This window comes from Anser anser (assembly GCF_964211835.1).
Source record: "Anser anser genome assembly, chromosome: 20".
NCBI lineage: Eukaryota > Metazoa > Chordata > Aves > Anseriformes > Anatidae > Anser > Anser anser.
The window spans coordinates 10942891-10962214 of record NC_139741.1 but is presented as its reverse complement, the minus strand read 5'-3'; the positions used below and the strand labels follow the sequence as shown (position 1 = coordinate 10962214).

Here is a 19324-nt window from a genome sequence, read left to right as displayed (position 1 = left end):
AACCATCTGCAGCGCCCGAGGGTGGCTGGTGGACACCGATGGCTCAGGCTGAATTTATCTCCTGGAGCATCGTGATTCATTCTCATTCAGGAAGCAAAACAAGAAATAATGATGGTTGCCTCTAGTTACCAGTCGCAGGGAAATCATCAGTAAATAAAGCTGCTACTGAACTTCAAGAAGGGATGAGCTGGGGAGGTTGGAGGGAGAGCGCAAGGTCACCTCCTGCACACCCAAAGCTGCTGTGATTGTGGAAAGCTGTTTTGAAGGGCAGTGTGCTGGAAAGGGTGGGTAGATGAGGATGTTGTCTTTGGGTCTTGCTGGATGCAGATGAAGAGAGTTAACAACTTGCTAGACTGGGTGTCAGGTCCGACTCCAACGGTGGTCTTCCTTCATGCCCTTCAGAGAGGTAATTAGAAAAAAAAATCTTCCTTTCCCCCAATTCTTCCCTTCTTTCATCCTAGATGAGTGTGGGGGTAACTGAATTCCCCATAATAGGGGTGCTTGAAGGTGCAGCTGCTAAATGGAATGAAAGAAGGGGTATTAGTCCAAAGCAACCCCTTGATGCACAGCTTTTGAATGCTCAAATAACTGGGAAACGAGTGCTGCACTTCCAGCTGCCTGAAGAGAAACGCTGGGCTGAAGTTCTCTGAGAACCATGCCTGCAAACCCAACTCACAGGAGGTGAACCAGGCACCTGAGTCCTCCAAAAGCTACGGGAGGTTATGGAGCCAGGTTTTCTTTGCAGGCTATTTTGGCTGGATTTGCTCATTTTCCTTGGAGCAGCCAGGAAATGGAAATGTTTCCTTCTTTAGCCTCTAAAGAAGCTGGAAAGGAGCCTTACAAGGGACTGATCTCCATCAGTGGACAACCAACACAGGTCCCACTAGTGCTCCCTGCAGTGGTGGCACCCCATCCCTGCCTTTGGCCCGTTGACTCCCAGGTGGGCGCCCATCTGCTCCCAGTTCACACAGCACTGTGTCCTTGCTGGACTTATTGTCCTGGCAACTCGTTCCAGCCTCTTTATACCTGGAAATTGAATTAATATTGTGTCCACCCCCTCTCTGAGATCAGTAATGAAGAAGTTAATCAGGATGAAGCCGATGCTGATCCCTTCTCCCCTTTGTTCACCTGCTCAGCATTATACATCACACACGGTCCATCGGACAGTCTGTGTCTCAGCAGTAGTGTCATTCGCTGGTGGTGTTTGATTTAATTCTGGGAGGGAGATAGTTTTGTGCTCCTAATGGTTGTTTCCTGTTGTCCAAGCATTTTCATATTGAAATCACCTTGTACTTGTCAACTTCCTATATACAAGAGTAGAAGGAGATGCTCTATAGTGGAGTGGGGAATAGGTATTTACTAATGCCCCAAGCGAGGAGTAATCCAGGTGTACGTGCTCAGGGCTGCTGCCATCCAGGCTGGGCTGCTGGAGCAGCATCGCTATGGCACCCAATCCCCCCTCCCCTCTTGTCTTTACTCTTCCTTTAAAAGACAAAACAGGGCTTTGTTTTTCCTGATCAGAGTAAAGCATCCCCATGCAGAGCAGCTGGCAGCAGAAATGGCAGAGGTCTCAAACTTTCTCCCAAGCCCAGGCAGCATCTTTGCTGAGAGATTTACTTCATGGACCACATCCGCGCCCAGTTCTGAGCCAGGAGCATCAGTTGCTATGGTGACTTATTTGGAAAAGTCGTATGGGGAAAGTGCTGGTGTATTTTTAGCTTCGGGTAATGAAATTTAACAGCTGGAAATAAAGGTGAGGACCAGCCAGGGTGCCGCAGGTTCGCGGACCGTGGTTTGGGACGGCTTTTCAGCAGCGCTGGCAGGGCTGTGTTTGAGGAGGATGCTCAGCCCCGTGGCTCATGTGCTGGATGCCGTTCAGGGCAGTGCCTGCGAGTATGTCGGAGGAGCAGGAATCACTATAAAGAAAAGCTGATAAGGAGGTGGTGGTACATGTAAAGATAAAGAGGAGGCACTGTGAGGTCGTAGCTGCTTCGTGTACAGTGTGTTCAACCTATAAATAGCTCTTCAAATATACCTCTGCACAAGTGGTATTTATAGACTGTGTGGAAAAAAAAAAAAGCTCCATTTGGGGTCAGGAGTTGGTGTGTGAAGGATGTTTCAGGCTTGGTCAAGAGTTCACGTTTCTGGAAGGCATGGAGCAGAGCTAGAACTCTAATGTGGTTTTTTTGTTTGTTTTTTTCCTCCAAACAAGGTTCAAATTTTGTTGTGCTGTTAAATGCAACTTCTGAAATCGGTGTGTCTGGAGAGAACGCTTGCTAAACTGAAACTCAGATATCCTACTGAGAAGCTCCTGTACACATGTAATTTATTCATATAATTTGGATCAGTCTAACTTGTGTGTAAACTTTTCTGAAGGTAGACTCATATTTTATTTTCTAAAACACTTCCTCAGCTCCCTGCAGTATTTTTAGTTTTCATCTTCAGCTGTCAGAAGTTTATTTTAAAATTAATTGATTTCAATGTAATATTTACTGCACTTTAGCTTTCAGCATATCATATGAAAATAGATTTCACTACAGCTGGCAGTGTCTAATGGGATTTGTTCCTACTCCAAAGGCTCTCTGCATTATGTACCGATACTTCCAGCCGAGCCTGCTTTGAGCAGCCTCACCACCTTTTCATATCTCCGAGCTTACACTGCTTGGGCTGGCAGGGAGACAAAGTGGATCCAGGCAAACGTTTAAGTTTAAGGGAGCCACAGCTGATGCATACCTGCACCTGTAGATACTGCAGATCTGGCACAATATGCACTGAAAGTAATAGGATTTACCCTTTGTGCATCAGTGGGCTCTTTGGCTGGATTAACAATTGATCATATCTCATCCTGATAACCACAGCTATGATGAAGATTTAGCAGGACGTTGCAGAGGTGCCCTGGCCATGGCACATCACCAGGGCATTGCACATAACAGAGGGGAGCTCACATGAATTGGCATAGACTTTGCTAAGGAACTGGAGTCTTCAAGGGAGATGGTGAACACTGATGGGAGGAGATCTAGAAGCAGCCTTTGGATTGTAAAGTTTTAAATAAGGTGTTAGCAAACACATCACTGAAGCAATTTCCTGGTGCTCTAGGAAGCTTCCAGGTTTTTCCCAGGAAGACCAAAGAGCATCCCTCCATTATCCCTGGGAAACAGGGAAGTGATGTGGTGGACTCCATGGCAGGATCAAGAATGTTTTCTTGTCTCTGAGGCTTAATGCCTGACCTGCCCGGAGCTGGTCAGGCATTTTTCATCCAATCTGTTTTCTGGTAAAGAATACATTATTTTTTAGTTTTATTCTCCTGCAAAACCTGCTAAGTTTTCCCTCTTACTTCTCCAATGAGATGCTTTCACGTAAATGCTAAACTCCTCTGAGCAAAGCTGCAGAGAGCCCCACATGGTGGTTTCCCACACATCCTCATTCTCTGCTGCCTCTTGACCACCCTTCATCTCTCCCAGTACGCTCTCCAGCAGTGGGATTTCCACAGCCTCTGTCTTAGCGTGGGACAGGGGCTGTGCATCCCACCTGGGAGGCACAGTCTGTGGAGGGGGTGAGGACATCTCCAGGTGATAATTTGTCCCAGCATCCGTGAGACTTCACTCATGTTTGCCCCAGGGCTGTGCAGGTTTTATTGCTGGGAGGAGCTGTGGCGGTGGCTGCTCTGCACTGATGAGCTGCTCTTTTTTGCAGGCAGCACCTGCGATAGGTAGGCAGACAATATCTTAAATAACTAATAACATATATCGCAGCAAAGGTCATGAAGGGCTGACTGACATGTGGTTGCCAAACCAATTAATTGTTGACTTTCTTCTCAAAGGATATAATAATAAGGCATCTAGTGTTTTCCTCTCCACAGCATGATGCAGAGACCATTTAACCAAAACTAACAAAGGCACAACAGTGCCTTTTTCTCTCCCCATCTCCAGCCAAATCCTCTCAAGTAAACATGCTCCCAGCTGGCCAAAGTGTTGAAAGTGCTCTGCTTGGCATTTGCAAGTCAAAGCCACTTTATATGGGGAGCTCGGTGGTGGTCTTCAAGTTAAGAGACCTGTGAGGAGTGGGAAAGGCACGGAGCTGTTGAGGTGGCAGACTCGTGGGGTCCTTCACAAGGGTGTGCAAGGGGAGAGCAGATATTAAATGCTGGGGGGGAACACACCAGAATTAGGAATCAAAACAAAGTCAGATGTCAGAAGCTGAGCCAGGCTGAGGAAGAATGATGGAAGTGATTCCTTCGACACTGTCAGCATTTTATTGATCTGAGGCTGTTTATTGCTGAAACGGTTGTAAATTAGAGAGGAGCTATGAAGAGGAGGGAGAGATGGAGAATGCCCTGGTACACTTTAAAAGATGTACACCTGCATTTTTTGGGCAAAGGAGGACTCTAGCTGCAGAGCCCTGCACCTCGCAGGGGAGGCAGTCGGCACCCAACTGCTGCTGTGCATTTAGTTTTGTAGGAAATATCAGAACCCAGTGTGACATACAGTAATTCTGTCTTGCAGGCATACTGAGGGGCTTGGAGAAGGGCTGCTGGAGAAGCCCCTGGGGCTGGGGTGTGCAGGGGGGCTTTCCTGCAGAGCAGGATGGCTCTGGGGGCAGATGCTGCAGAAAGGAAAGGAGATCAACGTGGAATGAATACATAATTTTGCACAGAAAATAGGTAGTGTGAGTGTTGATGCTGTTGTATATATCTATCTGCATACAATGTCAGTGCATGCACCCATGAACATATGATTACATTGACTCGAAATTTTCAAATATGCCACATTAACATTAGAAAAGGCAATATATGCTGCTGCTTTGCCCCCTGTGCACAGGTACATTGACCAGGAAGTCCTCCACCATAATAACTCTTCTTCCCTCTCCATTGCAGAAATCCGTGAAGCTTTCCGAGTGCTGGACAGGGATGGGAATGGCTTTATATCCAAGCAGGAGCTGGGCATGGCGATGCGCTCGTTGGGATATATGCCCAGTGAGGTGGAGCTGGCGATTATCATGCAGCGCCTCGACATGGACGGTGAGTCCTCACTCTTTGTTCTTCTCTGTTACCAGCATGGGGTGGCTTTCCCAGTGCATTGCAGCCCATGTGTGGGGCTCAAAGAGCTCATGGTCACCAAGGAAGGTCTTGGGTGGACGCATGGTGAGGTGTTGCCGTTCACTACAGCAAGTAAAGGAAAGATGAGCACGAGCCATTCACCTCCCATACATACACCTGCCTCTCAGGCAACCCATGCAGGGGAGGTAGAATCACTGAGTCATAGAATCATTGCGGTTGGAAAAGATCTCCAAGATCATCTCATCCAACCATCACCCTACCACCAACGTCACCCACTAAAAAAACCACGTCCCTACGCACCATGTCCAACCTTTCCTTGAACACCCCCAGGGGCGGTGATTCCACCACCTCTCTGAGCAACCCGTTCAATGCCTGACTGCTCTTTCTGAGAAGAAATGTCTCCTCATTTCCAACCTGAACCTCCCCTGGCGCAAATTGAGGCCATTCCCTTTAGTCCTATCACTAGGTATCTGCTAGAAGAGGCCGACCCCCAGCTCCCCACGCCTTCCTTTCAGGCAGTTGCAGAGTGCAATGAGGCCTCCCCTGAGCTTCCTCTTCTCCAGACAAAACAACCCCAGTTCCCTCAACCGCTCCTCACAGGACTTGTGTTCTAGACCCTTCACCAGCTTCGTAGCCTTTCTCTGGACATGCTCCAGGGCCTCGATGTCCTTGTAGTGAGGGGCCCAAAGCTGAACACAGTACTCAAGGTGCGGGCTCACCAGTGCAGAGTACAGGGGGACAATCACCTCCCTGGTCCTGCAGGCTGTACCAGTCCTGATACAAGCCAGGGTGCCGTTGGCCTTCTTGGCTACCTGGGCATGCTGCAGGCTCATGTTCAGGCAAACATCAACCAGCACCCCCGAATTCTCTGCACAGCTTTTGAGTCACTCTGCCCCAAGCCTGTAGCATTGCATGGGGTTGTTGTGGCCAAAGTGCAGGACCTGGCTCTTAGTTAGAAGAAGATAAAGCAGCTTTGCCAACCTTTCTCTGCAAAGCTGCAAATGTTCTTTTGCAAGACCATTGCAATCTTTCAGTGCTTATTCCTGGGCAGCACCCGCCCAGTGATGCTTCCTGGGATATGACCTGGGCACCCAACCAAGCAGCACGGTCCTGTGGCCTCACTGCTTCTTGCAAGTAAAAGATGCTGTGGATGGGAGCTGTGCTGTGTCGTAATGAAGTGTTGCTGGGTTTTGAAAAAGAAGTTTAGAAGGGTGGAATAATTTTGAACAAAGTCCTGCTGTGAGAGCTCCTCAAACGATTACTAAGAGGTAATAAAAGAAACAGAACCCACCATTTACAGGAGCTGAGAAATGCAGCATCAGGACGCTGGAGCCGGGGGGGACTTTTTAACTGCCGCAAAGCTACAATCAGAGCTGATCGCAACGAGCGGGCTGTCTTTAAAATGTCCTTGGTCAGAGCAGAAAGGAAAGCCTTCCTGGTGCAAGGAGGCTGGGCTGCAAATCCGGCCTCCTCCCTCCCTTCTGCAGGCAGATGTAGCAGGGTGGAAACACTGAGGAAAGGTAAATGAAATAATGCCAAAGCAAAGCACGCTGGATGCAGACCTGGTCTGAGGGGGGATGTGTGACATGTTGATGTGACACTGGCATCCTCGGGAGACTGCTGAAGAGCAGAGCCCATGGGAGGTGGTGTCAGCTCCAACCTCCCTGGAGACATCCGAATTAAATACCCCTGTGAGATGCAGGGTACAACTGTATTCATCAGGCAGAGGAAGGGTGACAACCTCCTCGAGGGTGTTTAGAGGCTCTCCTAGGCAGGGAGAGCAAATAATGCACAACCTGGCAGATGGAGATGATCAGTTGTTGAAGTGATCTCATTCCTGAAAGAAAAGACCAAAAAAAAAAAAATCCATCACTTTTAAAAGCATTTTCTCCAGAGGTTATTGTTTACACCTTGTTATGTTCTGGCCTTTCCTAGCAGACCAGGTGATTTCTCTTTAGACTTTGCAAAGGCCAGACTCAGTGTGGTGCCAATTCATGGGGTCTTTTACTAAAACTCTGTGCTTTTTTGGAAAGAGTGCTGTAGACTTGGCTGCCAGTTCTGATTCATCTCCAGTTATTCCCCGACTCTCGGTCTCACAGACTTGAGACTTTGGCACTCCTCCTTGTACACTCCTAGTGTGCAGGGACCTGTAAGCCGAGAGGTGGAGTTAAAATGTAGAGAAAGGGGCTGCAGATGGAAGGTGTTAAATTCCTGTTGGAGGTCTTTCAGAAAGCTCAGTGTGTTTTCTGCCAAGATGGGGAGTGATCTTCCATCTTCCAGCTCAACAGTTACTACAGCTCCAAAGGTTCAGTCCAGGGGTGCTGGGTCCTGTTCTGGGTCCCGTGTCTCAGCTGCCTGCTGTTGCAGTGATTTGGGCAGGACATTTGGGGATGGGACCAAGTCTGTGAAATGTGGAGGTCGAATGGGCCAGACACTAAAACAAGACTGGGTAATGGGAAATTCCTTAGGCACTGAGAAAATAGGGGAATATTATGTGCAAGATTTACCTTGCCTGCAAATTGAATTAATGCTATACAGCTTGAATGAATATTACGTAGCTTATGGCTACTTCTCCTGTGGATTGTCTCGGAATGTTGTCTTGTCATATCCAGACTTTTTTTCCATGTTTTAGCTTGAAATACACAGTGAGAACCAGCAATAGCTTCCTCCTTCCTCTCCCACTGTGTGTGAACATCATTCAGTAGCAGGGCTCGGACCCAGTGAGCTCCGGGGGGTGTCATGCGTGCCCTGCGCTCCCAGGGACAGCCTTACCCTGCGTCCTGTATACTCCTCTTGGGGGCTGCTGAATTTTTCCAAGGCTTTGGCACAGCACTGGGTGGGTGGGAAGCTCTGCTGGATGAAAGGCCCCACTCAGGGATGAGTCCCCAAGGCCAGGAAAGCCAGGGGAGAGGCGGTAATCCTCCTGCACATCCTCATGCACCTGACATAAATGCTGATGTTACGGCAGGTAGCGTGGCCAGACAGACGCTTCTCCACACAAGGCTGCTGCCAGTGTCTGCTAATAATGAGGTAATACAATTGGCAGTGGTTTGTATTTAATCTGAACCAGCCTGAACAGACCTAGTGCAAACATATGGTTTTCGTCAGAAATTACCTTGGGAGTGCATTCGCATTGCAGGATGGCAGAGTATCTGCCGTGGCTTATTTAACTGATGGGCTTCTAATAATGAGCAATTGGAGCTGGCCTGAATTTGGTTTTCATTGCTTACTGTTTTCTGTGGGGATAAGGAGGCAAGCTCAGGCATCTGGGTCAGGCTGCGGGGTGGAGAGACCATCGAGGTGCAGGAGCTGCATGGCCTCACTGGGCTGGACCAAACGTGTTGCACTGTATGCTGGAGTGCTTTTGTGGTTGTGCATAAGCTAATATGACATGAACATTCGGCACCTGTATGTCACCAGCCAGAAAGGATCTCACTGAGCTCGGTAAATAATGCAGAGCTGAGCTCCAGAGCTGCCCAACGACAGCGGCTTCTGGGGCTGCAGTGTGCAGCTCTTCAGTAACGCACAGAGAAGCTCAGATCAGAGCAGAAATGGAGGTGCATTTCATAATTCATTGCATTTGAAGGCAAAATTTAGTTGGTTAGGAAATGCTGCTTGAACCTGAGTGAAAATGGCAGTTGCTTTGCTTGGATCTTGCTAAGAATGCCTACAGAGATGTCTCAGGGCTTTTAATGCCTCCATGAAGGTGACGAGCGCTGCCGTAACCTTCCCATCACAGATGTCACCCCAGCAGCCTCTCACTCTGCCTCTCACCAGGGCACCACTGTGTTACTGGCATGGAGGGATCGCCTTCACATGTTGCCTTGATGCCAAGGCGCTGCTTGCAGTGTTCCCCTTCAGTCTGTTATTCTCCCTAGAGGTTTCTTGTTCTATGTCCTGACCAAGCCAGATCTGTCTTTCCTCAAGGGAGCAAATCCTGCTCTCGGTGCAGTGATATGTGCAGCAAAGCACAAACCATGTTCCCCCAGAAGCCTCCTGACAGCAGCTGAAACCAAAAGGGAAGTTTGTCAGGCCTCTGATTACCAGTCCTTTGTCTTTGTGTCATGAATTATTCACTTTGGTCACCACTTAAAGATATCTTTTTCTAAATTGTGTTTTGTTTCATTATGATTGGCTACATCCCTACTATACTCACTGCATTCTTCAGATGGAAAATAAGCCTTTTGTTTCCTTCTTCTTCTGCTCCTCCCTTTTCTTCTCAGCTTTGAGTGGGGGACAGGTGGGAGCATCCTCTCTTTCCCCAGGAAAATTTTAAGAGCCACATCAAATCCCAAGGGATAATTTAATTTCAAATATTGCAGGTTCCATTAAACACGGATGTGGTGATGTTGCAGACATGCCGGGCTGTGTCTCAGCCCTGGCAGTGACATGGTGGAAATGATAGTAATGAGTGGATTTGCCCACGAGGAATGTCAGTGGGGTGATGCTAATGATGCTCAAGAGCTTTCAAATGTCCTCCAGGGCCCAGAGCAGCAGGAGGGGACTCCTGCCCATCGGGATTATGGGGATGAGGGTTGGCCTATGCCACAAAGCCTATGGCACATGGAGAAGCTTGGGTTCGATGCCGTGGCACAGCAAGGCTGCCACAGGGCTGGGGGAGAGGGAGAGAAGTTCAGCCAAGAAGCCATAAGATGGGTGTTACTGTGGGTTGGGGCTGGCAAAAAGAACAATATGCATTTTCCCATGTACGTGCAATTACAAACTCACAGCAAATCCTATGATAAGAAACAACAGGGATGGTGGTTGAATATTCCCAAGAGGCTAACCACATGGATGCACACCAACTTGGCTTTTTTTACCCCAATAGCCGGGGTAAGTTTGTGCTGCTGGGGCAGGAGATGTTTCATCCCTGCGCTGCAGCAGGGGATGAGCAGCAGGAGCCTGCAGCAGCATGGGGCAAGCCCTTGGCCTGCAAAGGCTCAGCCTCCCAGCTGCATCTGACCTCTCAGCACAGCTTCCATATTGCTACTGAGTATCTAATTCTTAACCGGCCTCACTGGAGGAAGGCAGGCATCAGAGGACAGAGTATCCAATGCATTTCCTAAAAACGCCTTCTCCACCCTATTTTCCAACTCCCCGTGGTGTTCTGCAAGGTGTGCTTCAGGCAGCTGGAGAGGACGGCAGCTGCCACTGGGGAAAATAGTATAGCTGGCATAAAAACTGAATTAGGGAGAAAAATGAGAATATACTTGGAATATTTCAAGGTCTCTAGAGAAAGCTTATAAATCATCAGAAATACCCTTCCGTGAACTACTGGAAGAGGCTGTGGCATTGCTGTGATGGGGGAGATTAAGTACTAAAATAGAAAAGAAGGCAAAGAGTTTTTTAATGCAAAAATGCCTCTGTTTGGGAAGGAAGGGGAGGAATAGTGTTTCCATCGCTCCGAGCATGATTCATGTTAGACCAAAGCTTTGCTTACATCTTAGTAGAGGTGGTGCATGACTGTTTGCCAGCAGAAGGTTGTTCAGTATAGGTGGGCACCTCTCCAGCATGTTGTGCCTTATGGGGACATATTGTTTGCTTTTTTTGTCTGGAAATAGAGGCCAGATTTTACCTTAGTTTATACCCTTGATTTGCTTCATCCTTAGACATAATTAGGTATTACATGAATGTAAACATTGCAGACTATGAGAGGTGCATATATTTCTGTCTGCAATCTGGAGAATGACCTGAAATGATCTGTCAGTTTGTGGAAAGTAAAATATTTTATATATTTATTTGCTGGCAAAGGATTTTTTTTTTTTTTTGTAAATTCTTCCAATTGGCAGTAATGCTAATAAAAATGCAGAGAAATGGCACATTAAATGTGTTGCCTTATCCGGGATGCCTACTCTCTAAGCAGACATTAGCAATAAAATAGATTAATGTGTGACTTAAGTGTCAAACTGTTTCGTTACAACATCAGACACTTTTGTCTGAGGAATAAAATAAGCACTCAGTGTACTAATTAGAGGAGCAGCTGGTTTTCAGTACCCTGGAAAAATAACTTCAGGCTAACACACGACTGGAAAAAAAAATCCAGTGTGTCAAATTGTTTGTTATTGTACAAACAGGAAATACTTTGATCAAGCAAAAGACAAGCTGGCTCCGTCAGTGTACAAGCAAGCTACCTGTTACCTCTTCATCGCATTATGTGACACATCAGTAGTAACAGTGACAATACAGCACTTCCTGTGGCATCCTACCGAGCAATTAAAATGAAAAGAAATCCCAAATTCAAATTCTGAATATTCCCAAGCTGCTTTTAGAAGGCTCTTTGTGGACCAAGAAATTCTGGAGGGGGGAAAAGGATAAAAAAGCTATACATGGTGACCCTGGCAAAGCAGTTTCCGAAGGAAAGCAGCTCTCCTGGATGGCAGGTCTGAGCTGCAGCCAGCTTTGGGCAGCCCCACGGCTGCAGTGGGAGCTGCAATTCTGTTGCTCTCCTGTGCTTTGCCTGCTGCTGCGGTGCATGCTGACACTTGCTGTCATCCCCTTTGGGAAGGGAATAAACTACACCAACCTAACTGGGAGGCATCAAGGGATGGTGTCAGAATACTAGCAACCTCCCTAAAAGTTCTCCGAGCTGTTGTGTCACTGTTGCTCTGGTTTGGCTGCCCTCACTTCTCTGTGCCAGGGAAGGGACAACAGGACTGGGTGCTCCCCCAGCTCCGCGCGCTGGATGGTGCTGCAGGGGTTGGGACAACTGAAGGGCCTGAACAGGGAGAATTGGAGAGAAAACAAATCTCTCTTCATTTTTAAATGAATGCTGAGCTTTCCCCTGCAGCCTGCAGGAGGGGTGATGATTTGCTTTTTGATGTTACGTGGACAAATGTTTGCTTGTCTGGAAGATTAGCTAGCACTGCCCTGTGTGGGACAATGATGGCATGCTCAAGCTGCAAAGGCTAAAAACATTCTTCTCTCTCTTTCTTTTACGTCTTCCTCTCCTCCTCCCCTTCTAGCCCCCCCATTTTCTTGCCATGGATAATTCATTGTGTTTAAACATTTCAATGTGAAACTGGAGAACAACCCAGGCTGTTTGTGGTAAACCAGAAACAACTTCCATGTTTAAGATGCAAAATTAATAGAGAAAGAATGGACAGGTTGTTGCAGACTTTGGGCTTGTCCTCTGTACTCAGAAGCCTGTGATTTTTGTGGGTGAGAAATGATCTAGCAGCATTTCGGTGTGCTTGTCCTTTAATGTGTGCTGCTGAGTTGGGAGACTTGGTGGGTGAGATGTATTTGATGAGACTTGTCTTTATTTATAGAGGCCACTTTCTCCATGTCTGCTCTGATTTGTAAAATGGAGATTATCACATTATGTGTTCTCACTGCAAAGAATGAAGAGAAATTATTGTTGCTGGTGAAGCTAGTCAGATTTGCAGCTCAGTACCGGGAAGAGGTTCATAAGTAATATCAAAATCTGTCTTCGACGCAGTGCATGCGTATGCTACAGGGAGCACACGCGTTCCTCTGTTTTAACAAGCCTGTGATTCGTTACCGGCCGTCTTGAAGTTGTGCAGAGCTGTCTGATAGCTGCCGTGATGCACGCAGAGATCGCCTGGTGAGCAAAACTAATTAAAGTCTGGTGTAGACAGGATGTGATTTTGCTCCTCTTGATCCACTTGGCAAAGGGATCGACTGGTTACAGCTTGCAGTATGCAGGAGCCTTTGCAGTCCTGCAAAGACCTGAGAAGGGAGCCCTTGTGGCCCTACTTCGGTGTGCCTTTTCATGGGGAGAAGGTCCTGGAGGGGGAGAGAGCAGGGTGGGGGGCACAGCAGGGCAAGCCACAGGCAGCAGACCCATGCTGCCTTCCCCTGCAGGACAGCTTACACAGGGTCAGTAACTGGGTCAGCCTGTGGCTTCCTGGGGTCACAAGAAGCTGGCAGACTGCTCACATGGTGCCTGATGGATTATTTTTTTTTTACTGCAGTCAAAGTCATTGGTTTTGTTGGACATTTCTTCTAGCATCCTCTTTGTTCTGGTGCTTGCAGTGGAGCAGGAACAGGGCACACTTCCATCCTCCTTGGTCACGGTCTCTCCTGGACAGGCTCTCCTTGGGCAAATGTGGGCACTTAACTTAATAGATTTTTTTGGTTTTAGCGAGGAAGCAAACAAGCTCTCTGCAGCTGTTTCCCCTTCCCTGCCAGAGAAGCCAAGGGGCTGTCAGACTGAACAACTCTCAAGATCTTTTTCTCAGGGCAGTGAGGGATGCACCCCCAGCTCCGTCTTTCTGGGCTCTCTTCAGGCCTTTGAGACCCCATGCAAATTTTCTTCTCTGGGAAACTATGTCTGTACAGTTTGCTAATCTTCTATATGTAGTCGGAATTGAACCACGCAGCCAGCCCTGCTCAGCTGCTCCTAATACTCTGGGACTTGGAGGTGCCCTTAAGGGATAGAGTGAGCCCCAGTGGAGATGTTTCATCCCTTCCTTCAGCTCTGGCTCCAAAAACGACTCAATAAAGCTGTGGGGATGAGGAACAGAGCTGGTGAACAGTAAAAGAGTGGCCAATCAGTATGCCTCCACTGTCCCCAAGGAGCAAGAGAAACTAGAAATGGTAGCTTCTATATGTGCCTTGTTTGGGGATATCAGAGACCCTCTGCAGGCGGCTTTGGGGGACAGACCTCCCAGGGAATGCAAACAGGCCTCTTTGGAAGTAGGGGATGCTCATTGTCATCCTTCTCTGTTCAGGGGACTGGTGGCACAGTCCGTGCCCGTGGATCACTGCATTGGCAGGTGAGGGAGGTCAAGCACCTAGCTCTGCCAGTGTCTCCTCTCTGGTAACATTTGTCCAGGTGATGCTCTGTGACTCAGTTTCCCCACTGAAAAACAACTGTATGGTCACTGGAGAGGAGCTTTGCATGTTCTTCTCAGCCAAGTTCATGGATTTCTTTTATTAAAACTGTTTTTGAAGTCAAAAGTCTTATGAAGGACTTTCCCCAGCTTTGGTAGAAGTTGTGGATTGGGGCTGTAATTAGGGAGGAATTCTCTGGGTCATGCTGGTGGTCGGGCTGTTCTCCTCTGACCTTAACATCTCTGAAACTGAAATACTCACCTGAGAAATATCCTGTGGATGGAGCTAGTCTGTGCACATCTCTGCATCAGTTCAAGACACAGCAGCAACATCCTCCACCAGACTGTGTTATCATTGCCCAGGTTACTTTATGGACGCATGCAATGACACAGAGCGGGACAGAGAGTCACTGCAGCTAGCTATTATGAGAATAAAAATAAACAGGAGTGTTGTGTGCGCCTGGGACCCGAGCTGCAAGCAACTAGCTCATTAACTTTAAATATATCACCTAGCTGCACTCTGGAGGTCAAACTCAAGAAAAAAATGTGGGAATGCTTATCAGTCTACACACAGCAGATCCTCATCTCCATTTAAATGTGTGCATCACTTCAGTGCCATGGCAGAAAACTTTTCAGGAGGAGGAAGAACAAGATTATCTTGAGATTGGTGAGGGAAAAGACTTACTTAGGAAGAAGTCAGGTGGGATTGTGCAGGGTCCCAGTTTAATGCAGAAGGCACTGAAAGCTGGTGCAAGTTTCTGTTCTGCCCTTAGGTATGGGCAATGCAATCCATGCACATTTTTCCTCTCTCTTTTTGTCCCTTCTTCCACTCTGTCATTCTCCCAGCCTGATGAATATTTAATTATGTCCTCCAAGGGAGCTGCTCCAACTGGAGGCTTTTGGACAGACAGAGGTTGACTGAAGGCTGAGGGTCAGGCTCTCCCACGGGATGGAGGGCACATGGGTTCATGACGCTGCTCCACTCAGCATTTAATTATATCTTCAAAGCTAGAGAGCTCTGGCAGGGCAGTTTGCAAGAGCCCACATGCAGCCTGCTGCTACCAGGGACATGGGGATTTGCTCAGCCTGATTCCCCTCTCCTCTTCCAGATCCAGACCAGGATTGTTGCTGATGGTAGATCCTGTAAGATCCAGGAGAAATGCATCAGGAGAAACAAAGGATGGGGCTCAGGCTACGTGGGGGTAGTTTGGATTGGTGCAAGGTTGCAGCCGGGGGTGTTTTGTGCTGTGGTTGCCCTCCTTGGTTGACTGGCTGCAAGGCTCTGCCTGCTGGCAAACACCTGCACATTTTCTGCTAAACCTCCTTCAACAAAGGTAACCATCCTTTCTCCCCTTCGTTCAACTGAAGGGAGCTTAGGGAAGATGAAATTGTTTGAAGGATCAGGTGCACAGGTAGTGTTTTCCTCCATCCTTACAGTTGTGGGGATCAATATTGAAAGGAACAGGAAAACCCAGCAGATCAATACGTGGCTTCGAAGCTGGTGCCACCGACACAGTTTTAGGTTTCTTGATCATGGGAAGGTCTACATGACACTGAGCCTACTGATTCCTGTTGTGGAGCACCTTTCTATGAGGGGGAAAAGGATTTTTGCCCAGGAATTAGCAGGGCTGATTGACAGGGCTTTAAACTAGATTTGAAGGGGGAAAGGGACAAAAACAGGCCCACCAGTGATAAGTGATGGGACTTAACTCCAATTTTTGAGGAACTGCATGCTGGGGAGGCCCTTCAGTCTGCCCCATGAGGGGCTGAGTTGAATGACAGACATCTGAAGTGTTTCTATACATACACATGCAGCATGAGAGACAAGCATTTCAGCTTCCTGAAATGCTTGTACACTGAAGTACATAATATGGGAAACAAACAGGAAGAACTGGACATCTGTGTGTGGTCTCAAGGCTACGATCTCATTGCAATTACAGAGGCATTGTAGGATAGCTTGCATGACTGGAATGCTGTCATGGAAGGCTACATGCTTTTTAGAAAAGACCAGCCAGGAAGGTGGGGTGGCGCAGTTGCTCTTTATGTGAGAGAGCAACTGGAATGCGTGGAGCTCTGCGCAGGGGTGAACGAAGAGTGAGTTGAGAACTTAGGAGTAAGGATTAAAGGGTAGGCTACCATGACTGACACTGTTGTGGGTGTTTGCTGCAGGCCACCCGATCAGGAAGAGGAGGCAGATGAAGCCTTCTTCAGACAGCTCCAAGTAGCCTTCTCAGTCACCGGCCCTGGTTCGCACAGGGGACTTCAACCACCCTGATATCTGCTGGGAACACCACACAGCTAGGCACAAACAGTCCAGGAGGTTCCTGCTTTGACAACTTTTTGACACAGGTGGTGGAGAAGCCAACAAGGAAAGGTGTGCTGCTGGACCTTGTACTAACGAATGAAGATGGACTAGTTGGAGATGAGAGGGTCGGGGCAGCCTTGGCTGCAGTGACCATGATATGGTGGAGTTCAGGATCTTGTGAGGAGGAAGCAGGTCAAAATGTAGGTTTGCAACCCTGGACTTCAGGAGAGCAAACTTTGGCCTCTTCAGGGATCTACCTGGAAGAATCTCATAGGTTAGGGCCCTGGAAGGAATGGGAGTCCAAGACAGCTGGTCAGTATTCAAGTATCACTTCCTCCAAGCTCAAGATTGGTGCATCCCTATGAGCAAGAAGGCAAGCAAAGAGGGCAGGAGACCTGCATGGGTGAGCAGGGAGCTCCTGGTGAAGCTCAGACAGAAGAAGGAAGTTTTCAGCATGTAGAAAAAGGGACAGGCCACTTGGGAGGAATATAGGGACATTGTCAGAGTATGCAGGGATGCGACAAGGAAGGCCAAGGCCCATTTGGAATTAAATTTGTGAAGGGATGTCAAGGACAAAGGAAGGGCTTCTTCAAATACATCAGTAGGAAAAGGAAGACTCGGGAAAATGTTGGCCCGTTGCTGAATGGGGCGGGTGCCCTGGTGACAAAGGATACGGAGAAGGCAGAGTTGCTGAATGCCTTTTTTGCTTCAGTCTTTACTGCTAAGATCAGCCCTCAGGAATCTCAGACCCTGGAGACAAGAGAGGAAGTCCAGAGAAAGGAGGACTTTCCCTTGGTGGAAGAGGATCGGGTCAGAGATCATCTAAGCAAACCTGACATCCACAAATCTATGGGCCCTGATGAAATGCACCCACGGCTGCTGAGAGCGCTAGCTGATGTTATTGCTAGACCACTCTCCATCATCTTCGAAAGGTCATGGAGAACAGGAGAGGTGCCTGAGGACTGGAAGAGAGCCAATATCCTGCCAGTCTTCAAAAAGGGCAAGAAAGAGGACCCAGGCAACTACAGGCCAGTCATCCTCACCTCCATCCCTGGAAAGGTGATGGAACAGCTCATCTTGCAGGTCATCTCCAAGCATGTGGAGGATAAGAAGGTGATCAGGAATAGTCAGCATGGATTCACCAAGAGGAAGTCGTGTTTGAACAATCTGATATCCTTCTATAATGAGATGACTAGCTGGGTAGATGAGGGAAGAGCATTGGATGTAGTCTACCTTGACTTCAGCACGGCTTTTGACAGTGTCTCCCATAACATCCTCATAGACAAGCTCAGGAAGTGTGGTCTAGATGAATGGATGGTGAGGTGGTTTGGCATTTGGCTGGACGACAGAGCTCAGAGGGTTGTGGTGTGGTCTAGTTGGAGGCCTGTGGCTAGCGGTGTCCACCAGGGGTCAGTACTGGGTCCAGTGTTGTTCAACTTGTTCATCAGCGACCTGGATGAAGGAACAGAGCGCACCCTCAGCAGGTTTGCAGATGACACAAAGCTGAGAGGAGTGGCTCATACCCCAGAGGGCTGTGCTGCCATTCAGAGGAACCTCGACAGGCTGGAGGATTGGGCTGAGAGGAACCTCCTGAAGTTCAACAATGGCAAGTGCAGGGCCCTGCACCTAGGGAGGAATAACCCCAAGCACCAGTACAGACTGGGGCTGACCTTCTGAAGAGCAGCAGTGCAGAGAGGGACCTGGGGGTCGTGGTGGATAACAAGTTAACTATGAGCCAACAGTGTGCCCTTGTGGCCAAGAAGACCAAGGGGATGCTGGGCTGCATTTGGAAGAGTGTTGCCAGCAGATCATGGGAGGTGATTCCCCCCCCCCCTCTATTCAGCCCTGGTGAGGCCACACGTGGAGTATAGTGCCCAGTTCTGGGCTCCCCAGTACCAGAGGGACATAGAACTACCGGAGCGGGTCCAGAGGAGGGCTACGAAGATGATTAGAAGACTGGAGCACCTGTCACACAGGACAGGATGAGAGAACTGGGCCTGTTTAGTCTGGAAAAGAGGAAACTGCGAGGAGACCTCATCAATGTGTATAAATATCTGAGGGGAGGGTGTCAAGAGGATGGAGCCAGTCTCTTCTCAGTTGTGCCCAGTGACAGGACGAGAGGCAACGGGCACAAAATGAAGCACAGGAGGTTCTGGCTCAATATGAGGGGGCACTTCTTTACTGGGAGGGTGACAGAGCACTGGGACAGGTTGTCCAGAGAGGTTGTAGAGTCTCCTTCTCTGGAGATACTCAAAACCCACCTGGATGCCATCCTGCACAATGTGCTCTAGGTGATCCTGCTTGGCAGGGGGGTTGGACTAGATGGTCTTCAGAGGTCCCTTCCAACCTCAGCCATTCTGTGGTTCTGTGAAATCCCTGGAGCTGAAAACCCACCAGCTTAGAGTGAGAGGGTTGTGATTTTCTATGCTCAGCTCTGATACACCAGAGAAGCTCAGCATCTCCAGTAAGAGCAAATGCTAGCACCTTAAACTCTCCTTGGCCTGGGGATCTGAAAGCACCACACCAATATGAATGAATTGGGTTTGAAGGCAAAGAATTTAGAAGAGCTAATGCCCATTTCTCAGAGGTGCAGACAACACTTCCTTGGGGCAGTCAGGTCCAAAACTGCAGTGTCTGGGATAGCTGGGAAAGAGATGGATTTCCCAGCTTCATGCTGCTCTTCGCTGCCACTCCATGGCTGCACTTGATGGAGGGTGGTTGTTGGACCTCAGGATGACCCCTAGATGTGAGGGCACTTCTGAATGAAATTATTCCCAAGGTTTTTCTGCACCCAGTGAGCCAGCATTATGCGTTGCAGCTTTGGTCCAAGTGCTGAGCAGGCAGCAGGTCCAAGGCCCCGTGCTGTCCATGCATGGTTATGGTGAAAGGGGTCCTAGTGGACCCAAGGATGTTGCTGTGTACTGTCAGGCATCCCTTGGAGCAATTAGCCATGCTCGCATGTTTGTTCCCAGGGTTGTTGGCAGTGCAGCTAGTTGCTATTCCTTTCTATTATCACATTTGTCTGTTTTTTGTTGGAACTGAGACAGTGCCTCGCAGGGAGTAAACCTTTGTGGGTATCTGGAAACACTTAGTGCCCAGCCAACGTTAACAGACTTGTAATGATAAGCAGATCTAATTCATCTCTGACGATGTGGCCAGCGATGTTCT

The 19324-nt window shown here is 48.4% G+C and overlaps 1 protein-coding gene across 8 annotated transcripts in view; it reads left to right on the top strand.

The window, feature by feature from the left end:
• Positions 1 to 19324, top strand: part of CALN1 (calneuron 1) — a 166560-nt gene that overhangs the window by 74461 nt on the left and 72775 nt on the right. For all 8 annotated transcript variants that reach the window (XM_083805808.1, XM_083805807.1, XM_083805803.1 and 5 more), the window contains one exon: positions 4874 to 5017. In XM_083805808.1, coding sequence (XP_083661934.1) covers positions 4874 to 5017 — 144 coding nt within the window. The remainder of the gene's footprint in view (positions 1 to 4873; positions 5018 to 19324) is intronic.